Below are 26,977 nucleotides of genomic sequence, written 5' to 3' on the forward strand. Positions count from 1 at the left end.
TAACTCCCTCACACCAAGACTCCACACCCACAGCTCATTAGCCCAGCTTTAATTGGTATGTGAGCTGAGGGGAAACAAGCAGCAGCATTAGCAATGCATGAATGCAGCTGTGTCATGGTTTAACCCTAGCCAGCAACTAAGCACCGTGCAGCCGCTCACTCACACTCCCCCCCCCACCCAGTGGGATGGGGGAGAAAATCAGGAAAAAAAAGAAGCAAAACCCACGGGTTGAGACAAGAATGGTTTAATAGAACAGAAAAGAAGAAACTAATAATTATAATGATAACACTAATAAAATGACAACAGCAATAATGAAAGGATTGGAATGTAGAAATGATGCACAGTGCAATTGCTCACCACCTGCTGACCAACACCCAGCTAGTCCCCAAGCAGCAATTCCCCCCCCCACTTCCCAGTTCCTATACTAGATGTGACGTCCCATGGTATGGAATACACCGTTGGCCAGTTTGGGTCAGCTGTCCTGGCTGTGTCCTGTGCCAACTTCTTGTGCCCTTCCAGCTTTCTCGCTGGCTGGGCACAAGAAGCTGAAAAATCCTTGACTTTAGACTAAACACTACTTAGCAACAACTGAAAACATCACTGTGTTATCAACATTCCTCGCATACTGAACTCAAAACATAGCACTGTACCAGCTACTAGGAAGACAGTGAACTCCACCCTAGCTGAAACCAGGACAAGGTGGAAGGAGTTGCAGGATAAGCCATTGAGGGGGTTCTAACCAAAGGTTGGTCAGGTGTGGGGCAGGTGATTCTCCAGGCCCCTTCCAGTCTCAACACAACAATTCAAGACCATCTCCCATAGCTCTGCCAATGCAGCAGTACTGTTGTCCAAAAAGCGGATTTGTTTCCCCACGTGCAATGAGCCAATAATCACACACTCAGGAAAGACATTATTCATTTCATATTTCCACAATCTTTGTGCTAGGTGGTTAATTCCACTAAGCTAGCACACCACACCGAAGAAAAACGATGTATTTATTCTGTTACATAATTAGTAAAAACCCACCTAAGTTTACATTTATTGATTAGTAGTCACCATCTCATCTACTATTGGCCAGTTACATTTAAATTAGCCTCACTTGCTATGTAGACTAGCATGCATGCTCCTTGCAGGTGGGGGGAGGGGGGGCAAGTTCTTCCAGCCTGGAATTGAGTTGGAGGTCACCATCTCCCCCTGCCACATTTACCTCTCCCCCAGTTCACGCTTCTTCAGCAATCATCTGGCCTTCAGCACCTTCTAGAGTGGGATGCTTCCTTTTAGCAGTCACATCCCACGTTTCTCAGGTCCGATTATCCTTGTTATCTCAAGAGCGTTTCTTTTCTCCCTGACGGACCTCGAGCATTCTTGCCAAGTTGGCAGCGCACACGAAGCACCCTCAAAACACCGAGGCCTAACTGTTCCAGGGTGTCCTCGCTCTACGAATGCCGACTGCGCGCCTCTCCGATGACCGCCTTGCTCGTTAATTTGACAGATACAAACCCCATCTTGCACAAAACAGGCGGACCACTCGAAATCTCAGAGTTATTCCTCAACGCTACCAGGAAGGACCCTTCCGCACCGACCTAGCGAGGTCACCCCCGAAGCCGTCGTCCCGCTGACCTCACCCCGCTCCGGCCTGGGATGTGCCGTGACAGGGAGGCGAGCGGCTGAGCCTCGGCCCGCACCGGCCGCCACCTGCTCCCCTCACGGCGCTGTCTATGACGCCACCGAGCCTCGCTACGACGCCACAGACACCCCCCGCAGTCGCTTGACAACCCCCGGCCCCTTTAAGCCCCGCTCCCGCGCGGTGCCCGCTGGGTATTGTAGTCCGCTCGCCGCCAGGGAGGGGCGGGGCGGGCTGCGGACTCCCGTACCCAGAGGCCCCCGCGCGGCAGCCGCTTCCGCGCACAACATGGCGGCGCGGGCGGGCCGGGGCGGCGGGTTGTGAGGGGCGCGGAGGGCGGGCTGCCCCGGGGCCCGCCGCGGCCGCCATGACCTACACGGCGGAGCAGCTGGACGGCGTGCGGCGGTGAGCGCGGTGCGGGGGCTACGCCGGACCGGGACAGGGGTCGGGGGAGAGGAGCTGCGGAGGGAGCAGCGAGGGCCGCGGCGGGGGGCGGTGGGTCCGGCGGGGCGGGCTGCGGCGGTGTCTGGGGGGACAGGCCGGTGAAGGTAACCTTGCGTGCGCTTCCAGGATAAAGCGGTGTCGAAACTACTACGAAATTCTGGGGGTGGAGAGGGACGCCAGCGAGGAGGACCTGAAGAAAGCCTACCGCAAACTGGCCCTGAAATTTCACCCGGACAAGAACCGCGCTCCCGGAGCGACGGAAGCTTTTAAAGGTGAGGTGGGGGCTGGCCCGGTCTCGAAAGTCGTACAGCAAGATGAAAACGAGGACAGACTGCCTCAGACTTACAGTCCTGCGCCTTATATAAAGCATCATACAGGCCCGTGTAGCCTGTCGGTTTTATAGACAGATAGGTGCATCTCCACAAAATCCCGCAGCTGGTCAGCAAGGCTTGCCTTTTAATCTTCAGAATACAGATTTCCGTTAGAAGCAAAGTGAAACGTATCCCAAATCTCATTCCTAGATACTGCTAAAGGTTCAGAGCAATGCTAGGAAATAATATTGGCCATGCAGGGGAGCGTGGTGTTGTGTAATCAATAACTGCTCTGTGTTGTAAATAAATTTTTATATATATATGTATGTGCAAGCATATGAAATTTGAGTCCGATATTCTGTATCTGGACTTTTCAGTACAATCTAAACAACGTTAGCCTCTAAGCTCTTACATCTTTTGCCTTTTCTGAGCTGTGTTGCTGCTGTCTGCAACAGCACTGTAAGGCAGCGTGAGGAAAGTGAGATACTCATTCATAGTCTATTAGAATAGGGAGTTTTTGAAGGGCTTTATTTTTTTGTGTTAGGGTTGTATTTCTTTATGAACTTGTTTACAGCTGTGTTCTATCAAAGATCAAGGAAGAAGATGAACCAAACAAATACTTCTGGGTGGTTTGGCGTAAAGTGTGAAATAGATATGCTGTACAGCTTCACAAGCATCTCTGCCGACAGAAAAACTTGGAATATGGTTCTGCATTTTAATTAGTCTCTGCAGGTATTAACTTTGTATTAACTGTGTATGGTATACGGAGGTGCACTTCTATATCAGCGCTTAGTTTGATCTGATAAAATGTTACATTCTCACTCAATCTCTTGACTGAAGTAGGCTCTCTCACCTCAGTTTTACAAATATTTTAACTTTCTCCATCTACTTTAACACTTTTATCTTTCTCCTGGTATCAGTGATAGCAGGAAATAGGTTCCATCACAGGTGATGCCAGTGTTGTAACACTTTTTTTACAAAAGCAGTTCTTTTAAAAGTAACTCAATCTTTGGTCAAGCACAAATTTTCTATGCCTGGTTGGGCTTTTTTGCTACTCTGCCTATAAAAGTCTGAGATCTGGAAATACTGCGTGATATGCCTGTGTAACACTTCTTTTAATTCACTCTCCAGCAATAGGCAATGCTTTTGCAGTTCTGAGCAACCCTGAAAAACGATTACGATACGATGAACTTGGAAGTGACCAAGAGCATGTCAGCACTGGTCAGGCCAGGCATTATAATTACTACACAGAATTTGAAGCAGACATTACACCAGAAGAAATATTCAATGTGTTTTTTGGTGGGCACTTTCCTACAGGTCAGTATCTGTCTGCAGTGTTTTTGAAATGTGGTGAACTGATACTAGACCATAAAGGAAGTTCAGCTTCTCTTGATACTGCTCAGGGAGTTGATAATACATCTGAAAAGAGCAAAAACTTTTTTGGATTTGCTCTTTTCTCCTTCCCTAGCTTTTTATGCCTGGAAAAGCTCCCTTAATGCATGTTTTAGACTTCAGATTTTAGCAACTCCATTCTCAAAAAAATGTTGTCAAAGCCCAGCCATGCTGTGCAGGAATGCTCCTAGAAAAGAGAGCTGCCAGCGGGGTAATGGCTGTTGCTGCCAGGGCAAGTTCCTAACTTTGCCTCTCTTGAAAATTTCTGACAGTACTAGGTAGGAGAAAGAACATTTTAGTCTGGGAAGTGGTTAGGCTGTTTGATTCTTGGGTAGGCAACATTTTAATATCAGCTGTAGCTGAAGACCCTTCTTTTTGTTGTTGCTTTTATTCCCTCCATTGTCTGAAGCCATCAGTGGTATGGGAGGTAAAACAAGGTGTGAACGGGAAGGGATCAGAGGTATCTTTGCTGACGGTGTAGTACTTGAGACACCTTACTGTGTTCCAGTACACAGTGTAGAACTTGAGACACCTTACTGTGTTCCAGTACACAGTGTAGTACTTGAGACACCTTACTGTGTTCCAGTACAGCACGGCAGCAGCTGCTAGCGTTGTGGTCTTAGTGCCCCTATAACAAGGAAAACATAGGAGTTCATTTGGCTTGCAGCAGCTTGCATACTGTAAAGAAATTGAAACCTCTTAGCTTAGAAAGTGATGCCTGCCAGGAAAGTGTGGTTGTTACTGGATATAGAGTATCCAGTAACAGAACAGTAGATCTGTACCTGTAGCAGTTCCATGCACATCTCAGTCCAGCCTTGGCTTTTATATTTGTAGTAAAAATAGAAAGATACTGCAAGGTCAGTGGAATACAGATTTGGATTAAAAGTAAATCTGAAAGGTTTAGTGAGCTAAAGGGTCTTCCTGGTAGTATCTAGCGAATTGCTTTAGCTCTTTTGTAAACTTTTTCACCTCCAGGGCGTGGTATAGAGCAACGTACATGCCAATTACTACACCCTAAAGCCACAGATACAGGTAATTACTTAAAAGCTCCCCATAACCTTAGTCTGTGTGGTAGCATCTTGCAGCTCAGGGGACTTCAAAATTTGATCAGTAGAGGTGCAAAGTGAGCCAAACTCAGTGTGGCATGAGTTTGGCTCAAACCCCACACTGAGTTTGCAAGTTTTCCATTTCTGACTTTGCAAGAAGTTGCACCTGTGTGTGCCTTTTGCCTCAGCCACCAGTGAAACATTGCCCTCATGGAATGTGACTGCTTTCTAGCTGCGGGCAACAGGGATGCTTGGAGCGGAGGACAATTGAGGAGCTGTAGGAGGAATTTGAGTACTGGGCATGGCAGGTTTAACAGGTCAAGTGGCATGAAGAAGTAAATGGGAACTTCTGTCAAAGTGGCAAAGAATAAGAAAATTAAAAGATAATTCCATAGTAATAGGTGTTGGTAGTAAATGATAGGTTCCTTACAAAAAAAAAAAGTTTGGGTCTAAATTTATGTACATTTTCCTAATCTAAAAGTGAGTTTTAAATTATGGAAAATCGTCAGTTCAGTAGTTTTCCAAATAGGCAAAGTCCACACAGTTTCTACTTAGCAAGAGAGTTACTAGTAAGAGGGTCTGCAGATAGTTGATATAAAGAAAACATTTTTTTAAACTGTTGTAGTGGGACTTGCATGCATGAGCTGAAGTTTGACCTTGCTGTCACCAGGCTTTCTGGAAATCTGAATAAGAAATGTTGGTGTTAGGGTAAACTCATTTGTATAGATTTTGTGGGGAGGTTTATGACTTTGTTTATACCATGCATTTTTCCTCTATGGATATTCAGTGAAAAAATCTTGAAAGTTAAAATGTTAAGTGTCATAAGTCTGAAAGGAAACAGTCCACGTAGCATATTGTTGCAGTTACAATGGGTAAAGGCTACAAGTTGAACTTCCTTCTCATAAAAAATAAATGCACATGGAAGGAAAGAAACTGCTGGGCAGAAATTCTTTGAGAAACTTAGGATTTGGGAAAACTTTTTTCTAGGCACCCTGCAAAAGACATTCTTCTCTTCCTGCACTTGCTTCTGTTTTTTCACAGGTTGATTAAATATTGTCTGAGCAGTGTTGAATGATAGAAACGAGCTTTCTTTTTCAAGAAAGAAACTTCTGTTCTTCAAGCCAGTCTCGTTTGGTGCTCTGTTGGAGCTCTGACTGCAAGTGTGCCTAGACCCTTGGAAAAATCTTTGAACAAGCACTGAAACAGATGTTTTGACACAATAGCAAAGGTCACTTCTGCCCAGGTTTTTTGCAGAATTCTGTGGGAAATTCAGAGAAAGGGCAGTATAAGAGTGTAAAATAATGTGACATATTTCCCAGGGCTTAAAAATACATTTGCATTTCTGTTGTCATGATAAAGCCATAAATTTCAATTCTCTAATACAAAGACATTCTGAATTTCAAAAGAGGAAAGTACAGCTATTATTAGATATGCATATGGTGATAAAATCAGAGCTGAAGCTTCAAATCGAAACAGCATATGCAATTCTTTCCTCATTTTAGAATTTTTAAAAAATAAATCAACTACATTCAGTGTGCAAGAAAGGAAATCCTGATTTGTATTCTTTTTTTTAACTCATTTTTTAAATCTCTTTCCTTATTATAAAATCATTAAGTGAAACTATTAATAGCTTGAAGGAAGAGGAAGTAGAAATGAGTGTAGAAGACCATATTCAGTAATTACGGGAAGCCATAATTCATGGCGTGAGTCTGGTGAAGCAAATCAATTTTCCTGCTTAGAGCCTGGGGATGCAACACAAGGTATGGCCTTGCAAGTGAATGTGACAAAAACAATATTAAAAGATGAGATACAACAATAAAAATTATAGCATGTTTCTGCAGGTTGATTTAAATTAAGATGGTCTTGGGGCAAACTTTACTCTGGTACACTTCTCAGAATGACATATTATTTTGACTTTTAAATCTGAGGTGTGTTTGTGCTTTTTAATCTGAGGTCTCCCAACTGTAATTCAGGCCGTCTAGTATATGCTTGGATAATTAACTAGAAACTCTGCGAAATACAGGCGAGTATCAGCAACTGGATGAAAATTATGACTCTCTCTTGGTTTCTTTTAACAGGAAATATCCATATGTTCTCCAATGTAGCCAGAGATGCGCACTATTATCCACGGAGGCACCGAAATGAAAGAGCGTGGACCCAGGAGCAAGAGGAGGAAGAAAACAGGCCACAGGTAGCCAGGAGGAGGGATCTCTTGGGCTTAAATATTTCACCAGGGTGAGGGGGTGCACTTACATTTCTGAAGCCAGGACAAACCTTCCCATGCTTACATGCTCAGTGTTTATCCTCAAGTGCTGCAGCCAAAATGGATGTTTGCAAAAGTAACTAGATTGTCTTTTATTAATCACTACTTTAAAAATACATTGTATTAACAGGATTAGAGGCCCTGGAGTTTCATCATCCTTTTCCATATGTATCTTTTCTTGACTACTAATTATTGTTGTTCTTTTCAGAATTCATATTCTGCATTTATTCAGTTGATGCCAGTTTTCATAATAATAATAGTGTCAGTTATAACTCAGCTGATGGCCACAAAACTAGTGTTTTGCTGGTGCTTGCTTTTTGCAAGCTCAAATGGTTTGGTAAGCCAACAAGAATTAGTCCAAATGTGGACTGATAATGCATACAGAAGTACTGGCTTATCCTCATGGTATATTTAACCCTTCAGGAAATAAGCACGCAACTTCTGCTCAGGTGCTGCACAGGCTTCTTCCACCCAGGGCAGGATGGGTCTGGGATACGTTTCTACCAACTGAAACCTCCAGATGAGACACAAGGTGTCATTTGTTGCTAGCGCACATATACATGTGCCACCTGCCTTGGGAAAATCTTCCTCCGTAGGCAGTCTGTTAACCTAACAAGGTTCTCCAAGGAAGATGAATTTTTTCCTGCGAGTCTCTTATAGCTGGGCTCTGAAAAAAACCAGATACAGCCTATAGACAGCTAAGCTAGGGCAAATGAATCCCACCTGCTACTGCATCAGGTATTCTTGCTGCTGTCCCAGAGCAGAGGGCAAAGTCTAAATAGCTGCATATTATATTTCGCTCCTGATAAGAAAAGGCGTTTTAGAAAGGCGGTTTAAAAATCAGATGAAGAGCAGAAGTAAAGATCTGTGTTTTCTCTATGACTATCAGAACTCTTTGGTCTTTTAATATTTTTTGCCCCACTCTTTTGTTCTACTAAATTAATTCAAACAAAAAAAACAAGTGCTTGCATCCTGTCCCAAGTCACACTACATGTGGTCTCTTAACCCTTTACTTTTCAGCCATTTTATCCGGTGTTTGAACAGAGATTTTTAGAATGTGTGTAGCAAACTTCAGAAGATGCACGGAAAGCCATAGGCACAAATGGGAATTGCAATGTGTTCTTTTGGTTTGGGTTGTCACCTGGTCACTGACAGGTGGGCATCCATTGCCTTGTGCAGGAAGCTATAGATGAAAGAAATGTCATGAAAATATAATTGAAAGAAAATAGCTTTAAAGAGTTTTCCGACATTATTAGTAAAGGTTATTTTGAAATTAAAATGTCATCCCTCTCAAAATTTGAAGGCACTTCCTTTTTTTCTTTTTCTTTTCAGTTTCCATTTAATACATTATTGATCTATGATAGATAGCCTGGTTTCTGTGAACAGATGCATCCTTTTCCATATGTATCTTTTCTTGACTACTAATTATTGTTGTTCTTTTCAGAATTCATATTCTGCATTTATTCAGTTGATGCCAGTTTTCATAATAATAATAGTGTCAGTTATAACTCAGCTGATGGCCACAAACCCGCCCTACAGCCTGTTCTACAAATCGTAAGTCATTTAAACCCACATTTTTCTGGTCTTCGGTGTTTGCAATAAGGAGGGAGATGGAAGTTGGACTTGGTAGCAAAATGCATGTTAGCATTCCGTTCTGCTCTTTCTAGAAAGTGTTATCAATTTGTAAATAAGGAAATACCAACAGTCTCTATTGATGAGTTCTCCTAAGTGTTATCGCTATGAAATTAACTATGGTGTGCTTTATTGTACTGTGTACTGAACAAATAGAGGCCTTGAGCCAAAAAGCTTTCTCAACTGGTGTGAAATGTTTCTGCACAGTGATACACTACCAGGAATGTGGGTGTAGCCCAGCTACAGTGCTGATCAGCCTCTGGTCTGCCCAGCCCCCAGGGATCTGTGGACCACCACTGAGGTTCCCATGTAAAGCAATTAAAAAATGAAGCCTGCAGTTTGCAGTATAAATCCAAAACCTCTCTGGAGCCTGAATTCCACTGGAAGAATTGTCAAGCTCCACAAATCATAAAAGCCTTGAAATGCCTTGGTTTAACATCTGTAAAGAAGCAGGACCCTGAGGTTGCAGAGGGCAAACTGAACTGGTCAGCTCTGGAAGCAGAAGGAAAGCCACCAGACCTGCTGTAACCTGAGTTTGTGGGGCAGAGGAAAACCCACTGGCTCCTCGCAGCATCCCGTGTTGGGAGGAAGGAAGCTCTCTAGCGGGAAGAGCTCAGTTCAGTCACCTTCACTGGCTCTTACTGAGATAGGAGTGGGAGTCAGCAGGTTTTTGAGAACCTGCAGCACACAGCAGTAGCAGAGTGCTCCAAACACTCACTCCCCTTGCTCGCTTCTAGGAGTAAAACTACTTAGGTTTAGGCCCATATCCTCTCCACTGTTGTAATAGCCCAAAACCCTTTATTGCTTTTTACCACAAGATGTCAGTGTGTAGACCTAGCATAAGAACAGGAGGGTGGTTGGTGTTTGGGTCGTTGGGTGTTTTTTTCAGAGAGTGTTTTTGCTATCTGCCAGTCCCATGTGCAACTTCCCACACTGCCCCCAGCGCAGCTAATCTCCTGCTTTTCTTCACTACCTCCCCTTCTCCTGTTGATTTGAGATAGTCAGGTACACAGTTATGCTGTTTCTCTAAATCATATCCTTAAAAAAAAAAAACCCTAACAGCCTAGAAACTAAAAGAAATTGTTTATATGAAGAAAGCATACACCTCAGACATAGCAACAGAGCAGGGGTAGTCCAGAAAGTAGAAGGGGCAAACTGGATTCCATTGTGTAGACTGTAACCTTTGTGTTTTGGCTGTCTGCTTCTTTCTCTGGGCAGTGATTTGAAAAAAATACCTGGGTATCTTTGCTCAAATAAGGAAATTCAGTATAAGTGTAGTTTAACCCAGTGGCTGTATCAGAGTGGCTAATTCTACCTACAGGATATTCTTTGGGATATTCCATGCCCCACTTCTCTTACTGATTATTATAAAACCCTAAAAGAAAATGTAACTAGAATCTCCCCTGCTAATTTTTATTTCTACTAAAGGATCCAGAAATTGGGAAAATCAAGATCCAATTGCATTGAGCCCTAAGCAATACGAGGGCCATATGCCTTTCCTATAATCTCTACATTTGTTATCAATTCCCATGGATTTCTGGACCTAGCTTGCCAGAAATTACCAGCAAACAGAAGAAAGTGTATGGAGCTTCTGTTCACAGATAAAACTTGCTCTTACGTTTTGGAAGTCTCTTGACTGAGGTCTTGAGAACAAACACAGTATTCAGAAGGAACAGTGTCAGCTCAGAGTTGGTTCTTTGTAGATATCTCCAAATATTAGATATTTTCCGTGGTTTTTTTTTGGGGGGGGGTGTGGTGGTGTGTGAATCCTGTTTGCCTGAGACTTGTAATTTCCTTATTGGATGGTTGAGGGAGCCATAGTCCTGCAGAAAGTAACTAAAGAAGTTGTAAATACTGTCCTCTGGAAATGCTAATATGGAGAAACATTTCTTGGTTTCTTTATACTTGAACTGCTAAAAGATTCTGTTTTCTCCATGATGTTTTCACAGGTCCATAGGCCACGTTATTAGTAGAGAAACAGAGAACTTGCAGGTGCCTTACTATGTTGATAAAAACTTTGAAAGGAATTATCAAGGAGCAGACCTTAAAGAGCTAGAGAAAACCGTTGAAAAAGATTACATAGACTATATTCAGACCAGCTGCTGGAAGGAGAAACAGCAAAGTAAGTTATTTTTGTTACAAGTGTGTGCCTACAACCCATCAGAAGTTGTATGATGGCTGTGCTTCACAAAGCGCTGCCATTTTTAGCCTCATTTTCCAATGCTTATCTCAAACCTTGCACTGATATTTGTTACATCTGCTCTTAACACTGAATTTGCTATTCTTGAAGGTCTGTCAAAATTCATTTTAGGTGATTCTAAGAGACAAGTGGAAAATAGATTTCACCATTTGAGACGTTTTTTTCCACTCAGTTTTTATGCTTGAATAACTGTTAGTGATGATGTTTCAAACATGTAATCTACCACATTTATCTAGCTCTGACAGATTGTTAGGGCTAGAAAAGATCTTGAGACATCACCTATTCCAGGTTTTCCTTTGCTGGAGCAGAATAATTTTTGCTTCAACTGGCTCAACGAGAAGATTATCTAACTTTTTTTCTTCAAAACTTCATCAGAAGGAGATCCCATAGCCTGTTCAGGTGCTTTTGGTAATGTTGCAGTGGACTCTGTTACTGGTATCAGTTTTCAAAGAGCGTGCTTCTTTGCGTGTTTTGTGCACTTATTTGCATTTTCTATCTTTAGATGAGTTTGAGATCATGTTTTTCACCATAGTCAAGATTGTCTTTTAAAAACAAGAATTGAATGCAGAAAGGGAGGACACAAAAATGTGAGCATTCAAAATCATTATTCTCACATCAGTCCTAAGTCGATCAGTGGCACTTACAAAGGCATGTCTTTTAACCCCATATTGTTATTATCTGTTAATTACTACTAATCTAGTTCATTGAAAACAGAGCAAATCCCTGCTTCTTTTGGAACTGTACGAAATAACAGAAATCAAATTACAAGGACTAGCTGAAGTTAGGATGTTGTGACTGATTTTTTTTTTTTTAGCTAAAGAACTCATCACCTTCAAATGAGTAAACACAAACTACTGCTGTGCATAAAGGAAACTGGAAGAAGTTGTTTCTCTGTAAATGTTTAATAGTAGTAGGCAAGCTGCTTTCACACACCAGTAGGGCTTTCTAAATTGCTCCATGCAAAACAGTCCTTAGCACACTGCAAAAAATTGACTTTGCACTTGTTTACAGTTTCTTTGCCAATTGCATCATTATGGAAGCACACACTTTGTCTAAACAAGACATGTTTAATCCTGTGCTAGAGGTAACAATAGTGTTGCTGACTCCAGATTATTTACAGGTTTTTGATGGGAAGGGTTGTTTTGTTTTCATCCAGAGACTGTTTTGGTTTATTTTTACAAAAAAGTTACCAATCTTGCTTTTAAAGAGAAATATATAGATGTGGGCTCTGAAGTTAGAAAAGAACCCATAATATAAGACCATAAAAATCCCAAACAATCCTTTAGTTTTTGGTGTGCTTGACTTGTGATCTCTGAGCATCTGTGGCTGGCAGTAGCAGCCTCTAGGTATAATGTGGCAGTTAACCGTAAATGTAGGCTTCATGCGTAGGCTTGCTATAGGGGAAGAATTTATTTTGTAGAGAAAAATCCTTGGAATTGACCTTGTGCAACTGAAAGTGACCATACTGCCTCTTTCACATAGACCTTGAGCTAAGGAATGCCATGCCCCAAAATGGGCAACAGGGTTTGCAAGTCTAAGAGAGACTGGTAGATAGGGGGAGATGATCTAGCATTGAAATCTAGCATTGAATGCCAATTAATGCCTGCAAAACAATGCTTCTCTGGAGCTTTTTACACTTACAGACTTTATTAGTCACACATCTGCAAATATATTTACAATGTCCACAATTAGCAGTAGCCTGAGGAGACCACTGTAATTAAAAAAAAAAAAAACCACCACAACAAAAAAAAAACCCACAACATTTTCAGAATGATTACTATCTAGGCCAGCAAGCAGGTAATGAGCACAGCCAAGTCTGTGCTAACTTTAGTACAGCCAAGTTTGTAAAAATAAACTGTGAATACAAGATGGAGTGCTGGGGAAAAGTTCTCTGGAGATGTTGAGACAGTTCTTAGCTGTTGCTTCATAACTTTTGTCCATTAATTCTTGTTTAAGTGTTTAACTTCATGTGGTCAACTTTTCTTTCGTCCGTTGAATGTCTATTAATAGTATGTTTGTTTTGTTTACTGAGGGTACGTTTCTGTTTAGCACCAGCAAAATGGACATAGATTAGTTAGATAGGAACAGTTTGATTTTTAAAGTCCTTCATTTTATGACTTGAAAGTGTTACCTGGTGTCCAGCTACCTTAAGGAAAACTTCAAAAGTAACTAATAGATCAATATCTTGTTCAGCCAGTCACTTGTATGCTGTGGGTTTTGGTCTTCTGAAATCTTTGATAGAATTAAGTACAAAAAGCACATCCCAGGATTTTACAGGAAATTGTTCAGCTGTGAAGGCACAATTGTAAAGTAAGACTGCAAAGAGCTCTGAGTTGTAGAAAATTACAAAAAGGCCACTGAAAACAGAGAGAATAAGGATATGTAGTTGGAATTTGGTATTTTAGGACTTCCTTAAAGAGAAGAAGTTCAAAGGAACAACTCTTATGTAAAAGATTAAAAAATACAAGAAACAAACGTGATGGAATGAATGCTGTCAAAAGTGCAAGTATTTGCAGTGAATAATTTTGCCCAGTTGGATAAGTGTAGAATTCCTTAGCTAATCAGCAAAAGAAACTTCTCTGAATTACTGGTGGGAAACAATTTAAACAATGGGATTATTTCAGTTTTATGTTGCTTTTGAGAAGAAGGGGAAGAAATATGCAAAGTGCATTTGAGATTGTATTGTTAATGAAAGGGCACAGAGGCCTTTCAGACAGGTCCCTCAGCTAGCTGTTCACCTTCCTGGAATCAATACAAAAAAAAACCCAAAACAACAAACAAACAAAAAAAAACCACCAAAAAAACAAGAGAGAATTTATAATGCCTTCTGGGCAAACCTCTTGCCAGACAAAGTTTGAATTCTGAGAAGTGCAACATCAAAAAAACAATCATCTATACCTTAAAGTATATATTTGGATGCATGCTCTGGGCCCTTGCAGAATAGATCTGCCAAAAGAATTGCATTTTTCAGTTATGTGGGCAGGGGTGTATGTCTTGTAGCTCCTGCTCAGCACATGAGGCTGCAGACAGCTGATGCAGCCCCAAGGAAGCAATAGGAAAAGTAGTCATGAGGCTGTCTTTCCTTCTGACTTGTCACACAAATACTGCTGATAGGTGTAGAGTAACCCCTCTCCACCTGCCTGTGCCTGCTGTTGCATCAGTAAGGACCAATGCACGAGGAGATGAGATCTAATTCAAATGTAAATAGTGGTATCACCTACGACAGGTGCTGTGTTGCAGACCAAATGGTATCCTACTAGCCCCTTTTTATGCACAGTTTAACTTTATATGTATATTTTAAAGCAATTGCCTATTCTTTAGATCATTAACAATTTTAAATCTTATGTGACTTCTAAGCCATACTTTTATAGTTTGTGTTTTCTTTGTAGACAGTAATTATCAGTCTTATTTTTTTGTGTTGGCTATTGTCCTACTAGTGCACTGGTAGAGAGGGTTATTATAACTGTTTGAGTTTTCAAGCAATTATGAAAATACTGTTTTCTTAAGTCGCTAGCCTGGTTAAACCTGATGGCCACTCTCTTTAAAGAAAGTTGTTAACATGCCCAGTTTCACTGAAACAAGGTGAATTAGAAAAAAACATGCCACAAGGATAACAAAGCACTGAGTTATTTAAAGTAGGCTCGCGGCTTCATCCTAATATAAATTTTTTTCATCTTTCAGAGTCTGATTTGTCAAATTTGGCCAAGCTATACAGAGATGAGCGGTTAAAACAGAAAGCAGAGTCACTGAAACTTGAGCACTGTGAGAAGCTCTCCAGTCTGATTGGAATGCACAAAGGGGGCTGACCAGGGCACACACGTTCTGTAGTTTTATTTATTGCTGGTTTAACTTATGTTTTTTATTTTCCTTTGTATAAAAAGGGAAGGAGACTGTTGTAAAGAGTCTGAATACTGGAGTCCTTCTGCATATAGTGCAGAGATGGGCCAACACAAGCTGCAGAGCTAGTGTTTGCTATAATACATACTCTACACAATATTTGGTTCTAAGGACCAGTGGCGCTTTGTAAATTAATTCCCTGGGAAACGCTATTAGTTTGGAACCTGTCTTCATCGGTAGTTTGTCTGCCATCCAAACAGTATATAATTCCCAAGAGGGCAGACAAATGTCTTAGCTTTCTGTATTTTATATGGACCTGCAAGTCATTCGATCATACGAACAGCATAGTTCTCAGTATTAAGTGCGCTAGCCTTCTCGTACTGATACCAGGCGGATGTCCTTGCTTCTACAGTGGTTTTGTAATGAGAACTTAGATGGAAGGCAGCATGTTTCCTGTTCGAGTGTAATATGCAATGCTTAATTCAGAAGAGTCAAGTACCTGCTTCAGGTGAGCACTTGAGCAGGCTCCCAGCTCTCCCTGCTGTCAAAGGGATGTAACCCTGTGCTTGTCTGACCGGAGGGGGCATGCTCAGATGCCAACAGCAACATCGAACAAGAAGATGGGAGTCTGTGAATTGCACCAATTCTGATGTCTGCCAAACTGTAGAGAAAGGACAACTGTATTTATTTTCTCATATGTTTTCAGTGGCATATTTTTAAGCTGGCTGTCTAATTCTGATTTTTATCTGCAAACTCTTCTCCAGCTGTTACAGGGGTCCTGCTTTTTCTGGTACAGTTTTGATGTAGCATATTTTTACTCTGTTGAGCAGTTATGAATGTTTCACTGTAGAGATTAGTATTGCAAAGAAAAAGATCCATGTAGTAGTGTCCTGTTTTTTCTTGATCCTCCTTTACGAAACCAGGCATTTAAAGGCAGGTTGAGGATGGGTTATACTCGTCAGCAGCAGAGAACAGTGTTACTCCAGTTGAGCATCATTAATCTCCTGAGCCAGTTTCTCTGGTGGGGTGCCGCGGGTGCGTACCACACGTGGAATGAACTATTCTTACGAAGGACATCTCTGAGCGGTACAGGCACTGGAGGTGCAGGCTTCTGCCCTCCCTCCCTGACTTGGGGACTTGGCGTAGCCACAGCAGAGGCAGCACTCGCCTCTCTGATGTGGAAGTGCGTGTCTATTAAAACTGAACAAGTCTCTGTTGTTGTCCCCGTTCCTAAAACTCGCTACAAGTAGCACAGGATGCCACAGATGGCCTTGGCTTAAACCTAGGAAACAAAAGTGCTCAAAAGTTCAAGAAATGCCAGAATTAAAGTCACCTCTAAAGCTTGGACTTCAAGTCTCCACATGCCTGGACGTTACAGTGCAGTCGTGTGCTAGTGCTCTGCCCGTGCGCTGAGGGTGTCCCGTTGGCATGGTGCACAAGATGGCTGGTACTGAGAGTGGGGAACTGGGACCGTAGGTACCAGAAAGTGTCCCCTTGGTGCCCCTGTCCCGTCCATTACAGCCGTGGGAGGTTGGGCAGCAAGCGAAGCTGGGAGCTGCAGTAAGAGAAGCTTTTCTGGTGGTCTGCGCTGGAGGAGGGGTGTTTCTCTTGGGTTTTGAGACCTGGTGCTTCTGCAGATGAGACGTACGCACCACACATATGATCAGACCATTGCAACTACAGCAGTATTGCTGCTATGAAATGGTGGTGTGTTTAAAAAAAAAAACAAAAACAAACAAAACAAAACTAAAAAGAACAACATAGTGACTCCTTAAAACAGCATTTTCATATTAACATTTGTTCTCTGTTGGGAAACTTTGTAGGAGTGCTTGGGGAAGTTGAGCAGAGTTTGTCAGCCACTCGGGACAGGAAGAGTGCCAGTGAAAAAGGTATTTAGAGGGGGTTGTTGTGAACCATCTTGAGTGCGAGAGTCTGCAAGGGCAAAAATGTTTTGATTTTTCTAGATTGGTAATGTGGCTGGCAGTGGGACAGGCAGCTTTAATTCTGGTATTTCCCAGGTTTGAGCACATAATATGAGTGCGTACAAAACGAAAAATTCTTTTAATGTTGCTTTTTATATATTAAATAGTTTGTAGAATATATTTGAAATCTATTAAAGTGGCTGGACTTTGTTCCAGGTTTGATATCTTCCCTGTCATTCCTGTTTGACTCCCATGGCTATAAAGTGATATAGGTGGGGAGACCAAACACGACAACTTTACTGGACCTGTGATGTCCTGTACGGAGCTTGAATTCATACGTCGTATTTTGCACTTAAAATGGATTGCACCTTTCATCCAAAGATCTCAGAGTGCTTTATGGAGGTGGGAGGTCTCTGGTGAGAAGCACAATGATTTTAAGTCTTCTCTGCAACTAGGAAAAGAGGCCGGGATGAAGCAGAAGGCCAGACTGGAAGGTAAAAATATTTCAAAAAGCAATAAGATGTTCTTTGTTTGTAATCAGAGTCAAGGGTGTTACGGACGACTATTTGCATGCCAGTGTTGTACGCTGTGAATAAGGGCATTTGGCTCCACAATGTCTTCAGTGACGAGCACAAGACCTTCCTTTTGTAAAGCGCTGGCATCCTACTCAAAAGGAAAATCATTATCTCGTGCCCGTGGCTGTTGAAATGCATTGCTGTCATTAACCAAAGGTTACTTGCCATTGACTTCTGAGAATTTCTTGGGTCTCTAAAGGGAGAAAAAGGTGTTCCCTGAGCAGGCCCGTTCCCTTGGGAGCAGTGCCGTGGGATGCTCTCGTTTCTTGGGGAATACCTGGGACTTGCAAATGGGTGTTTATATATATATATTGGGTTTTTTTTAACGAAAGACTTGACATTTCTGTGCCTGTCTGTACCGTGGTAAAAGCCTGACTTTGAAACAAGAGAGAATGGTGCTGTCTGGGAGTTTGTTCCACGCGAAATGGCGGCAGCGGCCGCGGGGATGGGCGAGGAACTGACCGCCGCCCCCGCGGCGACAGCCCGCCCCAGGCGGCGGCGAGCCCGGGAGAGCCGCGGGTATTCCCCGGGGCCTCGGTGGAGGCCGAGCCCTTCCTCGGCTTGCGGAGCCGCGGTCCCGGTTCGGCTCCGGGGCAGGGGACGCGACGGGCGCGCTCGCTGCGGGGCGGGAGCGGGGTGGCCCGGCCGCGGCCTCTTTACGCCGGGGGGGGGGGCAGGCGCGCGCGTTGCTAGGAGACGGAGAAGGCCTGGTGACGGCGGCCGCCATTTGCCGCGGCGGAGCGGGAGATGGCGGCGGGCCCTGAGGTCGTGGGCGGACCGCCAGCCGCGGCACCTCGCCGAGGCGCTGGCGGTCCGCAGCGAGCGGCGGGGATCGGGACCGGGACCGGGACCGGGATCGGGATCGGGGGGTGAGGGGAGCGGGTAGGGGGGGGTTGCTATCACCCATCCCTATCTGAGGAGGGGGTGCGACTGACAGGGCCTGCCGCTCTGGGGGCGGGGCCTCGAGGTGGGAGGGGTCCCGCCAGCCACGCCTTCCCTTGCTGTGCGGGGAGGGAGGGGCCTGCGCAGGCCACGCCCGCGGGCGCAGCGGGGTCCGCCCGTGGCGCTGGCGGTCAGCCGGAGGGGGGGGGGGGGGGGGAGGTGTGACCCTGGGAGCCCCCTGCGGGTCACGGCCCCAAAATAACGCCCGTGGGGCCGGCGGGATCCCTCCTGCTCCACCCTGGGCCCGCACTCTGGGAGCTGGCGCTTGAAACCGCAGTCTCGGCAGAGCGGAGCTTCGAGGGCGCCTGCTCGGGCGTCACCCCCCACGCGTGGCCGTGAGCCGCGGTCGGTGCCGCGGAGAGGAAGGTGGCGGCGTGGAGTCCTTGCACGGACTCGGAGGCCGATCCGTTTGCAGGCTGGGGCCAGCCGGGCTGTTCGTATCTGCCCCCGGGCCCGTGCATCCCAGCCTCGGGTACTGAAGCGCGTGAGATTTGTCGGAGCTGCCGGCGTGGTTGGGATGCCCGGTTCCCTTCCAAACCCCAGAGGCAGCTTCGAAAGCCTCTGCCGAGCAGGGCCAGTGTTTCCTGCTCCTCTGGAGTTGCGAAAAGTAGCTCCGGCGTGGGAGAGGCGCATCCTGCTTTTGGCAGCTACCAGCAGCCTTCATCTTCCTCCTTGCTGCCTCTCGTTCAAGCTTGCCAGCGTTGAGAGGCGAGCACGCACAGAGCTGGCACAACAAACCAAGTTAATAAGCAAATGCGATGGTGAGTCTACAGGCGGTATCATGCTGGCTTAAACATAAAAGTAGATCGGTGTTTAATTAGCAAGTCTGGCTCAGCCTGGGGCCGCCCGTTGTTCTGTAACGTGCTTGTGCCTAACAGGCTGCTCCCACACACACCCCAACTGCTCTGGGTGCTGGAAGACGAGTTTACAGCCTCTTAACCTAAAGTGGTTGTATTTTGGTTGGTAGGAGAACCCCGGGGATCTCCACTACACCCTCCTCTCTCTTGTTTAGAAATCACAAGCCGCACCGAGGCCGGGGGGGGGTGGGGGTGAACCCAAGGACCAGGAGGAGGAGATGCTGGCGCTGGAGCAGGGCTCTTGCCCAGCAGGTTGCTGGCAGCCTCAGGCTGCAGCCGGGGCGGTGAGACAGGACTGCCCAGCCGGTTCCCTCTGTGCCTCAGCAGCACACCCAGACAGGTTGTTCGTGGCAGCCTCGGGGTTGTTGGAAGAAACCAGTCAAGCCGGCAGTCCTTGCTGCAACCCGGCCACGCTTTTTCCACAGAGCTGGCCCGATGGAGCAGGGAGTGTATGGGGCCATCCCGTCTCCCGCAGCACTGAGAGCAGGTGCCAGGGAAGAAGATGAACGGCTGGGTGTGCAGCGGTACTTTCCAGCCACCCTCGCAGCCTCCGGTATTGCCATACCACTTGTTGCAGCTGTTGACGCTCTGACTGTTTCGGTTTTGGCAGGACCCGGGTGTCAGTGAAAGGTGCAGCAGCAGCAAGAACTGTGCCTAGTGCTAGTGCTGGAAAAGAGGGAGAGGAACGCTTCAAAGCTCTTATACGAGTCGTTGCCCTAAACCTGCCTTGCACCCGCTGCCAGGACAGCAGGACCTGTAGGGAGTGGTGCAAAGACTTTTCCCTTCGTGCCCAGGGAGAGCTGCGGTGGTCCTCCCCGAGCTGATTATTTTACCTTACCCAGAGCTTCACCAGTGCCCGCAGCCCATTGTTCCCCTTGTACCTTCTCTGACCTTCCACCTCTCCCCCAGTAGTGGTACCCTGGATGCACCGAAGGCATCGACAAGGCACCCCGGGGAGGCTCAGCCGGACAACGGTGACCCCAGGCTGGACCAACCTCCCTTTCCCACCAGCTACCAGCGGCCCCGGGACGCTGGGCACAACCCTTGGTGGAGGAGAGGGAACGAAACACTGTCTCTCTGGGATCTGGACTGGCTGGGGACAGCTTAGTCCCAGGGGGAGCTGCGTCCCCTCTCCCGTTGTGGGTCTGTACGTCCCCCCCAGCACCGCAAATCCAGCAGCGGGCAGGGGCTGCGGGCAGGTCCCCGCCGTGCTCCCGGCTGGGCTGTGCTGGGGCTGGAGCCAGCAGTGACTCAGCAGGCGTCCGCCGGGCTGCCCTGCTGTCAGCCAGGCACGGGGGGGGGGGGGGGCTCGGGGATGCTCCTGGCCAGCCCCAGGCTGAGAGCTGGACCCCCCCTTACATGGGGACCGTAGGGTGGTTGCAGCACCCAAGCAGCAGCCCAAGGTTTTGGGGTGCAGCGTGCCATCCAGGAGGTCCTCCCCAGGAGCTGCATCCCACTGGCTCCCTGCAAAGCCGGGTTGTAGGGATTTGGGGATTTGAAATCCCCGCACACACTGTCTTGCACAAAGCCACCGCGCTGGCCGGTGCCAACCACAGCAGGTCACCTCCGCTCCCCGTGGGCACAAATGCGACATGCAAGCACAGCCCTGCTCAGCAGCAAAGGGTTAAGTGCCAGGCCAGCTATCAGGGAAGCTTTCCTCTCCTTTTCCTTGCCAAGGTTTAAATTTAGTCCCTGCATGAACCCAGACAACTTGGGCATCAGGTTGCTCCAGGGCTGGCACTGCCGGGGAGCACCTGCTGCCATTGCTTCACTGCAAAAATCCCCCCCGAAAGCCGGGACTGAGCTCCACTGGTGGTGGTTAGGGCCGGCAAGCTGCGGAGACCCTCATGCCATGCCGAGCGCCCTGACTGCTTGCTTTGGGTCCCCGAAAAAAGGCAAATAGTAGCCATCCATCGTTTGGCCCTTGTGAGTCCTGGAGGTGCTCGGTACCTGGTTTGATTTCAAGCCTTGCGTTTGCTCCTGACTGCTTGCGATTAGTTCTGGGGGAGCTGCTGCTTGGGGCAGGGTGGTTTTGGGGGAAGCCCCCAGGATGGGGACACGCCGTCTGTGCAGCGAGGCGGGCAGAGTCACCAGGAAAGGAGCCATTGCGGGGATGGAGCAGCAGCCTGGGGTCCGGCCGTGCTCTCCGCACGGGGATGGGATGTCCCTAGAGGGGTCTGTGGGTTCCCCAGCTCCAGGGCAGCCCGGCCCGCTGCGCCGGGGCCCACGGCCCCGGTACCTCTGTGGGGCACAGGGATGGCCGGCACCTCGCCGGCGGGTTTGGGGAGCGGTGGCGTCGGGCGAGGGGGCAGGGGACAGTGCTGGCAGCCCCCCGGCAGACCCCTGAGGCCGGGGGCGGTGGTGGCATCCCTGCAACGTGCTTGGCATTGCCTCCCCTGGGCTGGCGCTCGCTGACGTCCATGTGATCGAGGGGCTGCTCCATCCTGCCGCTGGGTCCAGCCGCCGTGACGGCGAGGCAGCCAGAAGGTCGAGCCAGCGTCCCCGGCAGAGCGTCCCCGGCACCGAGAAGGGTCCCCCGGCACCAGCTGGCAACCCTGAGGGTCATCCCTGCCGCGATGCCCCGCGGGAAGAGGGACCCCGTCCTGCTCTCCCACGCCGAGCTGCCCGGCGCCGACGGCGAGGGTCCCCGCAGCGGCGGCGAGGGCCGGCGGTCCACGTCGGAGGAGGAGGGCCACCTCCCCTGCCTCCCCCGCGACGACCTCGCCAAGAGCATGTCCGGCTCTTCCGTCTCCTCTTACCACTCCGCCCTGTGCTCGGAGGGGACGGAGACCTTCAAGGACTGCCTGGAGTTTCTGGACGAGGAGGGGACGCCCACCTGGGACACGGGGCGACGGGGTGGCCGTGCCGAGGGGGCTGCCCCGGGGCGCTGGGCTCCGACGGGGGCCCCCGGCGTCCCCCCGCCGCCCGGCCCCCTCGCCCGCCCGCAGCGGGCTCAGCTGTCCCTCGCGGCTAAGAATAGCCCGGGGCAGGGGGGCAGGATGGGTCCCCTCGGCGGGGACCGGCAGCCCGTCGCTGCCACCGCCGCCGCCGGCGGGGAGCCGGCTCTGCCCCGGCAGCCCGGGGGGATGCTCGGCGGGGCACCCAGCGATTCGGACGAGGCGGACGGCGAGGTGCGGGCGCTGACGGCCAGAGCTTTCCGCAGCCTCTCGGGTCTCCCCGGCGCTCGCCTCGACATGTGCAGCTCCCACACCTCCTCCAGCCTTTCCAACTCGCTGTCGGAGGACGGCGGGCGGCCGCGGCGGTGGCCGCCGGCGGCTGGCGGCGAGCCCCGGGGTATGGCCGCAGCCGTCCACGGCGGGGTGGGCTGGCCCTTCCCCGCCGGCGTGGACGGGGAGCTGCTGGGCTTGCTGAGTAAGGAGCAGTTTGAGTGCGTGGATGTGGAGCTGGAGAGCGGCGAGGCCAGGAAGGGCCATTGCAAGAAGAGGACCGTCCCCAAGCGCCAGATCCTGCTGAAGAGGAAGGAGAGGAAGGAGACGGGTTTCGGCCCCCGGGGGGATGGCCCGGCCCCCCAACCCCTGTCCCCCGCCAGGAAGGAGCCCCTCAGCAAGGGCAGGGCTGTCGGAGAGGACTTCAGGCTCAACTACAAGCAGTTCGTGAAGACGGCCTCCCTGGATGCTGACGCCGGCAAGACCAGAGCAGCCTCTTGCCTGGTGAAAAACGTCCTCGCCAAGAAAATGCAGTACGAGCAGAGGATCAAGATAGAGCAGAAGGGGCTGCGGGGCAGCTCAACTTCCTCGGGGCCGTCCTCTGCTGGCACCGACCTGCCGGGGGACGGCTTGGAGGGCAAGTCCAGCTCGCTCTCCCGCTCGGACTGCAGCTTCTCGGCCGAGGAGCTGCGAGGCGGGGGGATGCCGATGGCCGCGGTGGCCGCGGTGGCCAGGGGGGATGCCACCACCACCACCACCCATCCCGCCAAGGGGGTGGTGCTGAGCGAGGCAACGAGGGAGAGCGTCTGCAAGCTGAAGACAACCTTCAACGAACTCAACCAGAGGATGAAGTACCAGGAGGTGCTGGAGGGCCACCGGCTGCCCGGTGCCACCGAGGAGCCAACGTCAGAGAGGACCAGCTACCGGCGAGCACGCGCCTTGTTCGAAGCCCACCCCGGGGTGGGGAAGGTGCTGGACGTTGCCCCCAGATTTGAGAGAGCGCTGAAGCCATGGCCCAGCTTGAAGCAGCGAGCCATCCACCCCAGCCACCCCCAAACCCTCCCCTTCGAGGCCGACAGCCGGGCGCTGCCCGCCATGCCGCCGTGCCGCCTCTTCACCTCCCGGGCGCAGGAGGTGAGGCTGGTGCCGCGGAGTCGGCAGGACGAGAAGCCGCTGTCAGCACCCCGCCAGCCACCAAGCCCCGGCACCCCAGCCCAGGGGTCCACGCCGGCCACCCCCCCTGAGCCAGAAGAGAAGAGGAAGGTGCGCATCCCGCAGCCCCGGGACGTGCGCAAACTGGTGAAGAGCAGCTACAGCCTCGGCTTCGGGACCGTCGGCGCACCCCGTGGCACCGCAGCACCGGCGAGTGGCGGGGAGCCGCCACCGGCCACCCCGCTTGTCATCCACTGCACCTCGGTCTGCCGGCGGGAGCCAGCGACGGAGCCGGGGGACGAGGAGGCGCTGGCGGCTGCCGGCCAAGAGCCAGCCGCGGCGTGTGCCGAGGGCCCCGCAAAGCTCCCCGGCAGCCGGCCCTCGCCCACCCGGGGCTCCCCCGTCCACATCACGAGGGTCCAGGCCACGCGGAGGGGGTCGGCTACCGCGGAGGGGCCGCCGGCATCCCCCCCACGCCGGGAGCGGAGCGAGCTCAGGGTGCCGCCGCGGGCAGCGGTGGCTGAGGGGGTCCCGCACGTGGAGACCCACCTCCACGTCCTGGTGGGCCGGCGGTCCCCAGCGGCGGCCAGGGAGGGCTCCCCGTCTCAGAGCAGCACGGTGCTGCGGACAGAGAAGACCGTTCTCCTCCCACCACCGCCGCCAAGTCCCACGGAGGGAAAGGAGGGACACGGCCGTGGCGGCACCGGAGAGCTCCACGCTACTGAGGGGCCTGAGTCAACGGTGCAGCGGCACGGCAGCGGCAACAGCGGGGACCCCCAAGCCAGACCCCTGGCCGGCAGCAGCGCGTACCCACAGCCTGTGAAACCGGCAGCGGGAAGCGTGCCAGAGCCGCCCACAAGCGAGCAGAGGCAGAAGCAGCCAGGCAGCCGGCCGGTGTCAGCAGGGACCGGCAGTTCCGTCGGTGGCACCGGCCCTGCTGCCCCGTTTCGAGCTGGGGAGGGCGGGGAAGGTCCCTCTGGCCGGCTGCCGGAGAGGAGGGAGGCCTGGGAACATTTACCGAAGTGGCCAGCAGCCACCGAGCCATACATTCCTGCTGCCCCGGCAGAGAACTCCAACTACTTAGCGATTCCTGTGAAAGCCCCCAAATCCTCTCCAATGCCAAAGCTGCCCTCAGCCCCCAACCCGGCCGGTGCATCCCTTGGGACCCCTTCGGTCCCCAACCCAGCCAGCGCGTCCTTTGGGACCGCTGCGGTCCCCAACCCAGCCAGCACATCCTTTGGGACCCCTGCAGTCCCCAACCCAGCCAGCGCGTCCTTTGGGACCGCTGCGGTCCCCAACCCAGCCAGCGCGTCCTTTGGGACCCCTGCAGTCCCCAACCCAGCCAGCACATCCTTTGGGACCCCTGCAATCCCCAATCTGGCCAGCATGTCCTTCGGGACCCCTGCAGTCCCCAACCCAGCCAGCACATCCTTTGGGACCCCTGCAATCCCCAATCTGGCCAGCATGTCCTTTGGGACCCCTGCCGTCCCCAACCCGGCCAGCACATCCTTTGGGACCCCTGCAATCCCCAATCTGGCCAGCATGTCCTTTGGGACCCCTGCAGTCCCCAATCTGGCCAGCATGTCCTTTGGGACCCCTGCAGTCCCCAACCCAGCCAGTGCATACTTTGGGACCCCCTTGGTCCCCAACCCAGCTAGCACAACCTTTGGGACCCCCACAGTCCCCAACATGACCAACTCATCCTTTGGCTTCCCATTAGCCTCCAGCCTGGCCAGCACAACATTTGGGACTCCCTTGGTCTCCAACCCCACCAACAAGTCTTTCGGGGCCCCCTTGATCCCTTACACAACCAGTGCGTCCTTTGGGACCCCCTTGGTCCCCAACCTGTGTGGCACAGCCTTTGGGACCCCCTCGCTCCCCAACCCATCCAGCGAATCCTTTGGGACCCCCTCAGTCCCTAATCTGGCCAACTCATCACTCGGGATCCCCGTGGCCCCCAACCCAGCCAGCTCATCCTTTCGGTCCCCCTTGGTCACCAACCAAGTCCCCACTTCCCTTGGGCACCCATCAGTCTCCAGCTTGGCCAGCTCATCCTTCGGATCCCCTTTGGTCCCCAACCCAGCCAGCGCTCCACTGGGGACCAGTGCGTGTCCGTTGCCTGGTGGGGAAGCGCCCTGGAGCAAACCTGGCCCCGAGCCCACTCTGCCCCAGCCCCCCGAGGGCCCAGCCACTGCAGAGCGTCCGGTGCCGCTGCCCCCAGCCCAGCCCCAGCCTCGCCTTGAGGATGCTCCCCATTTCCTAAGGAGGAGCGATGGTGCCTCGCCGAGCAGCAAGAGCACACCAAGCCCCACCAAGCCCTTCGCCCCCCACCTGCCCGTGCACCGGAGGATGCTTGTTGATCCCGACAGTGGGAAATGCTACTACATGGAGCCGCCGCGGCAGCCCCAGCTGAAAACGCTCTACGACCCTGAGACCGGGCAGTACCTGGAAGTGCTCATCCCGCCAGTGGCATCACACACCGGGCTCTACCAGGCTCCTTTCAACCCCTTGGTCATGGCCCCGGGGGTCTATGGCCCACCCTACCTGCCCTACGGTGGTTTCCCAGGGGTCCTGGCACCCTCCGCACCCTCTCCGGCACACCCTGACCTGCCAGCTGCCGAAAACCCCAGCTTCTCTGGGACCTTCAGCTCTGCTCCCAAGGGTGAGGGGCCGCCCACTGCCGGGGGTCCTGACTGTGGATACCTGGAGAGCCTGTACTACATCCCCACGGGGATGCGGGCCAGCCCTGGCCCCAGCCCTGGCCAGGCCCCTGCCCGTGCCAGCCCTGCGGGGGCCGAGAAGGGACCGCTGCTCCAGATGTGATGGTCCTTGGCCAGGGATGGACCCACGTGGCACGGCCCTTCCCAAGCAGCTGGGCTGTAACCCCACAGTCGGCATCACCCCTGGTACAGGAGAGACCCCTGCTCGTGGCTGAGCCGGCGAAGTGCCGAGAGGTAACAGGCTAGACCTCACCGGCTCCTCGTGGGAATGGGGAGAAAAAGGATATTTTCCAATGCAAGCACCTGGCAGTCCCGGGGCGGGGGGGGGGGGGGGGGGGGGGGGGGGGGCGAAGTTATGGGCCCCGGCCGGCAAAGGGACCAGATGCACGGCCCCTGCATTCCCCAGTAGTGTGGGTCCCATCCTGAGGGCAACCCGGGCTGGTGGGCACAGGGGGATGATGGCCTGGCCACCGCCAGCCCCCCGCCCACAGCCACAGCTGCAGCATGAACTCCCTGAAATAGTAATAAAAATGCTGAGACAGCACTAAACCCTGCGTATTCATCCTGCGTTTGTGTAGTCTGTAAAGGGGGGAGGGGTGCGAGGGGCTCCTGCAGCCCCTCTGGGGGAGCTGAGGGGCTGAGGCACTTGGACCCCACAGTCCGTCCGTCTGTCCTGGAGTGTCAACCAGATGCATCCCAGTCCCTGGGAGTAGGAGCGGGCTCCGCAGTCATCAGGGAGCCCTGAACCCCAGCCCTCGAACCCCAAACCCCAGCCCTGACCCCCAAACTCCCACCCCAGCCCCAACCCAGGTAGGTCCACACCATCCCAGGAAGGATTTGAGCCAAGGAGGAGGGGTCGGGCACTACGGGACTGAATATCACCGAAAACCTCC

The 26,977-nt window shown here is 50.8% G+C and overlaps 2 protein-coding genes across 4 annotated transcripts; both read left to right on the forward strand.

Moving 5' to 3' along the window:
• Positions 1-1,889: 1,889 nt before the first annotated feature.
• Positions 1,890-15,949, forward strand: DNAJC18 (DnaJ heat shock protein family (Hsp40) member C18). 3 transcript variants are annotated; one of them, XM_049829340.1, is made up of 8 exons: positions 1,890-2,029; positions 2,195-2,340; positions 3,511-3,696; positions 6,896-7,008; positions 8,525-8,634; positions 10,662-10,834; positions 11,415-11,499; positions 14,594-14,729. In XM_049829340.1, exons 1-7 carry the CDS (start codon positions 1,992-1,994, stop codon positions 11,459-11,461), a joined length of 813 nt encoding a protein of 270 aa, XP_049685297.1. In that variant the 5' UTR covers positions 1,890-1,991; the 3' UTR covers positions 11,462-11,499; positions 14,594-14,729. The 3 variants fall into 3 exon arrangements, with proteins under 3 accessions (XP_049685297.1, XP_049685298.1, XP_049685296.1); XM_049829341.1 differs by lacking the exon at positions 14,594-14,729 and adding an exon at positions 11,727-14,587; XM_049829339.1 differs by lacking the exon at positions 11,415-11,499 and having other exon boundaries at positions 14,594-15,949.
• A 2,419-nt stretch (positions 15,950-18,368) lies between these two features.
• Positions 18,369-26,324, forward strand: PROB1 (proline rich basic protein 1). Its single transcript, XM_049829811.1, has 2 exons — positions 18,369-22,341; positions 22,396-26,324. The coding sequence occupies exons 1-2, from the start codon at positions 21,622-21,624 to the stop codon at positions 26,185-26,187; spliced, it is 4,512 nt and encodes a 1,503-aa protein (XP_049685768.1). The 5' UTR covers positions 18,369-21,621; the 3' UTR covers positions 26,188-26,324.
• The last annotated feature ends 653 nt before the right edge of the window (positions 26,325-26,977 follow it).

This window comes from Accipiter gentilis, chromosome 26 (assembly GCF_929443795.1).
Source record: "Accipiter gentilis chromosome 26, bAccGen1.1, whole genome shotgun sequence".
In the NCBI taxonomy this organism is placed as follows: Eukaryota; Metazoa; Chordata; class Aves; order Accipitriformes; family Accipitridae; genus Astur; species Astur gentilis.

Coding starts and splice junctions, on each gene's coding strand:
- DNAJC18 (XM_049829339.1), top strand. CDS start 1,992: ATGACCTACACGGCGGAGCAGCTGGACGGCGTGCGGCG. Junction 2,341..3,510: donor AGCGACGGAAGCTTTTAAAG/GTGAGGTGGGGG, acceptor TTCACTCTCCAG/CAATAGGCAATGCTTTTGCA. Junction 8,635..10,661: donor TACAGCCTGTTCTACAAATC/GTAAGTCATTTA, acceptor ATGTTTTCACAG/GTCCATAGGCCACGTTATTA.
- PROB1 (XM_049829811.1), top strand. CDS start 21,622: ATGCCCCGCGGGAAGAGGGACCCCGTCCTGCTCTCCCACGCCGAGCTG. Junction 22,342..22,395: donor CTGGCGGCGAGCCCCGGGGT/ATGGCCGCAGCC, acceptor GCCGGCGTGGAC/GGGGAGCTGCTGGGCTTGCT.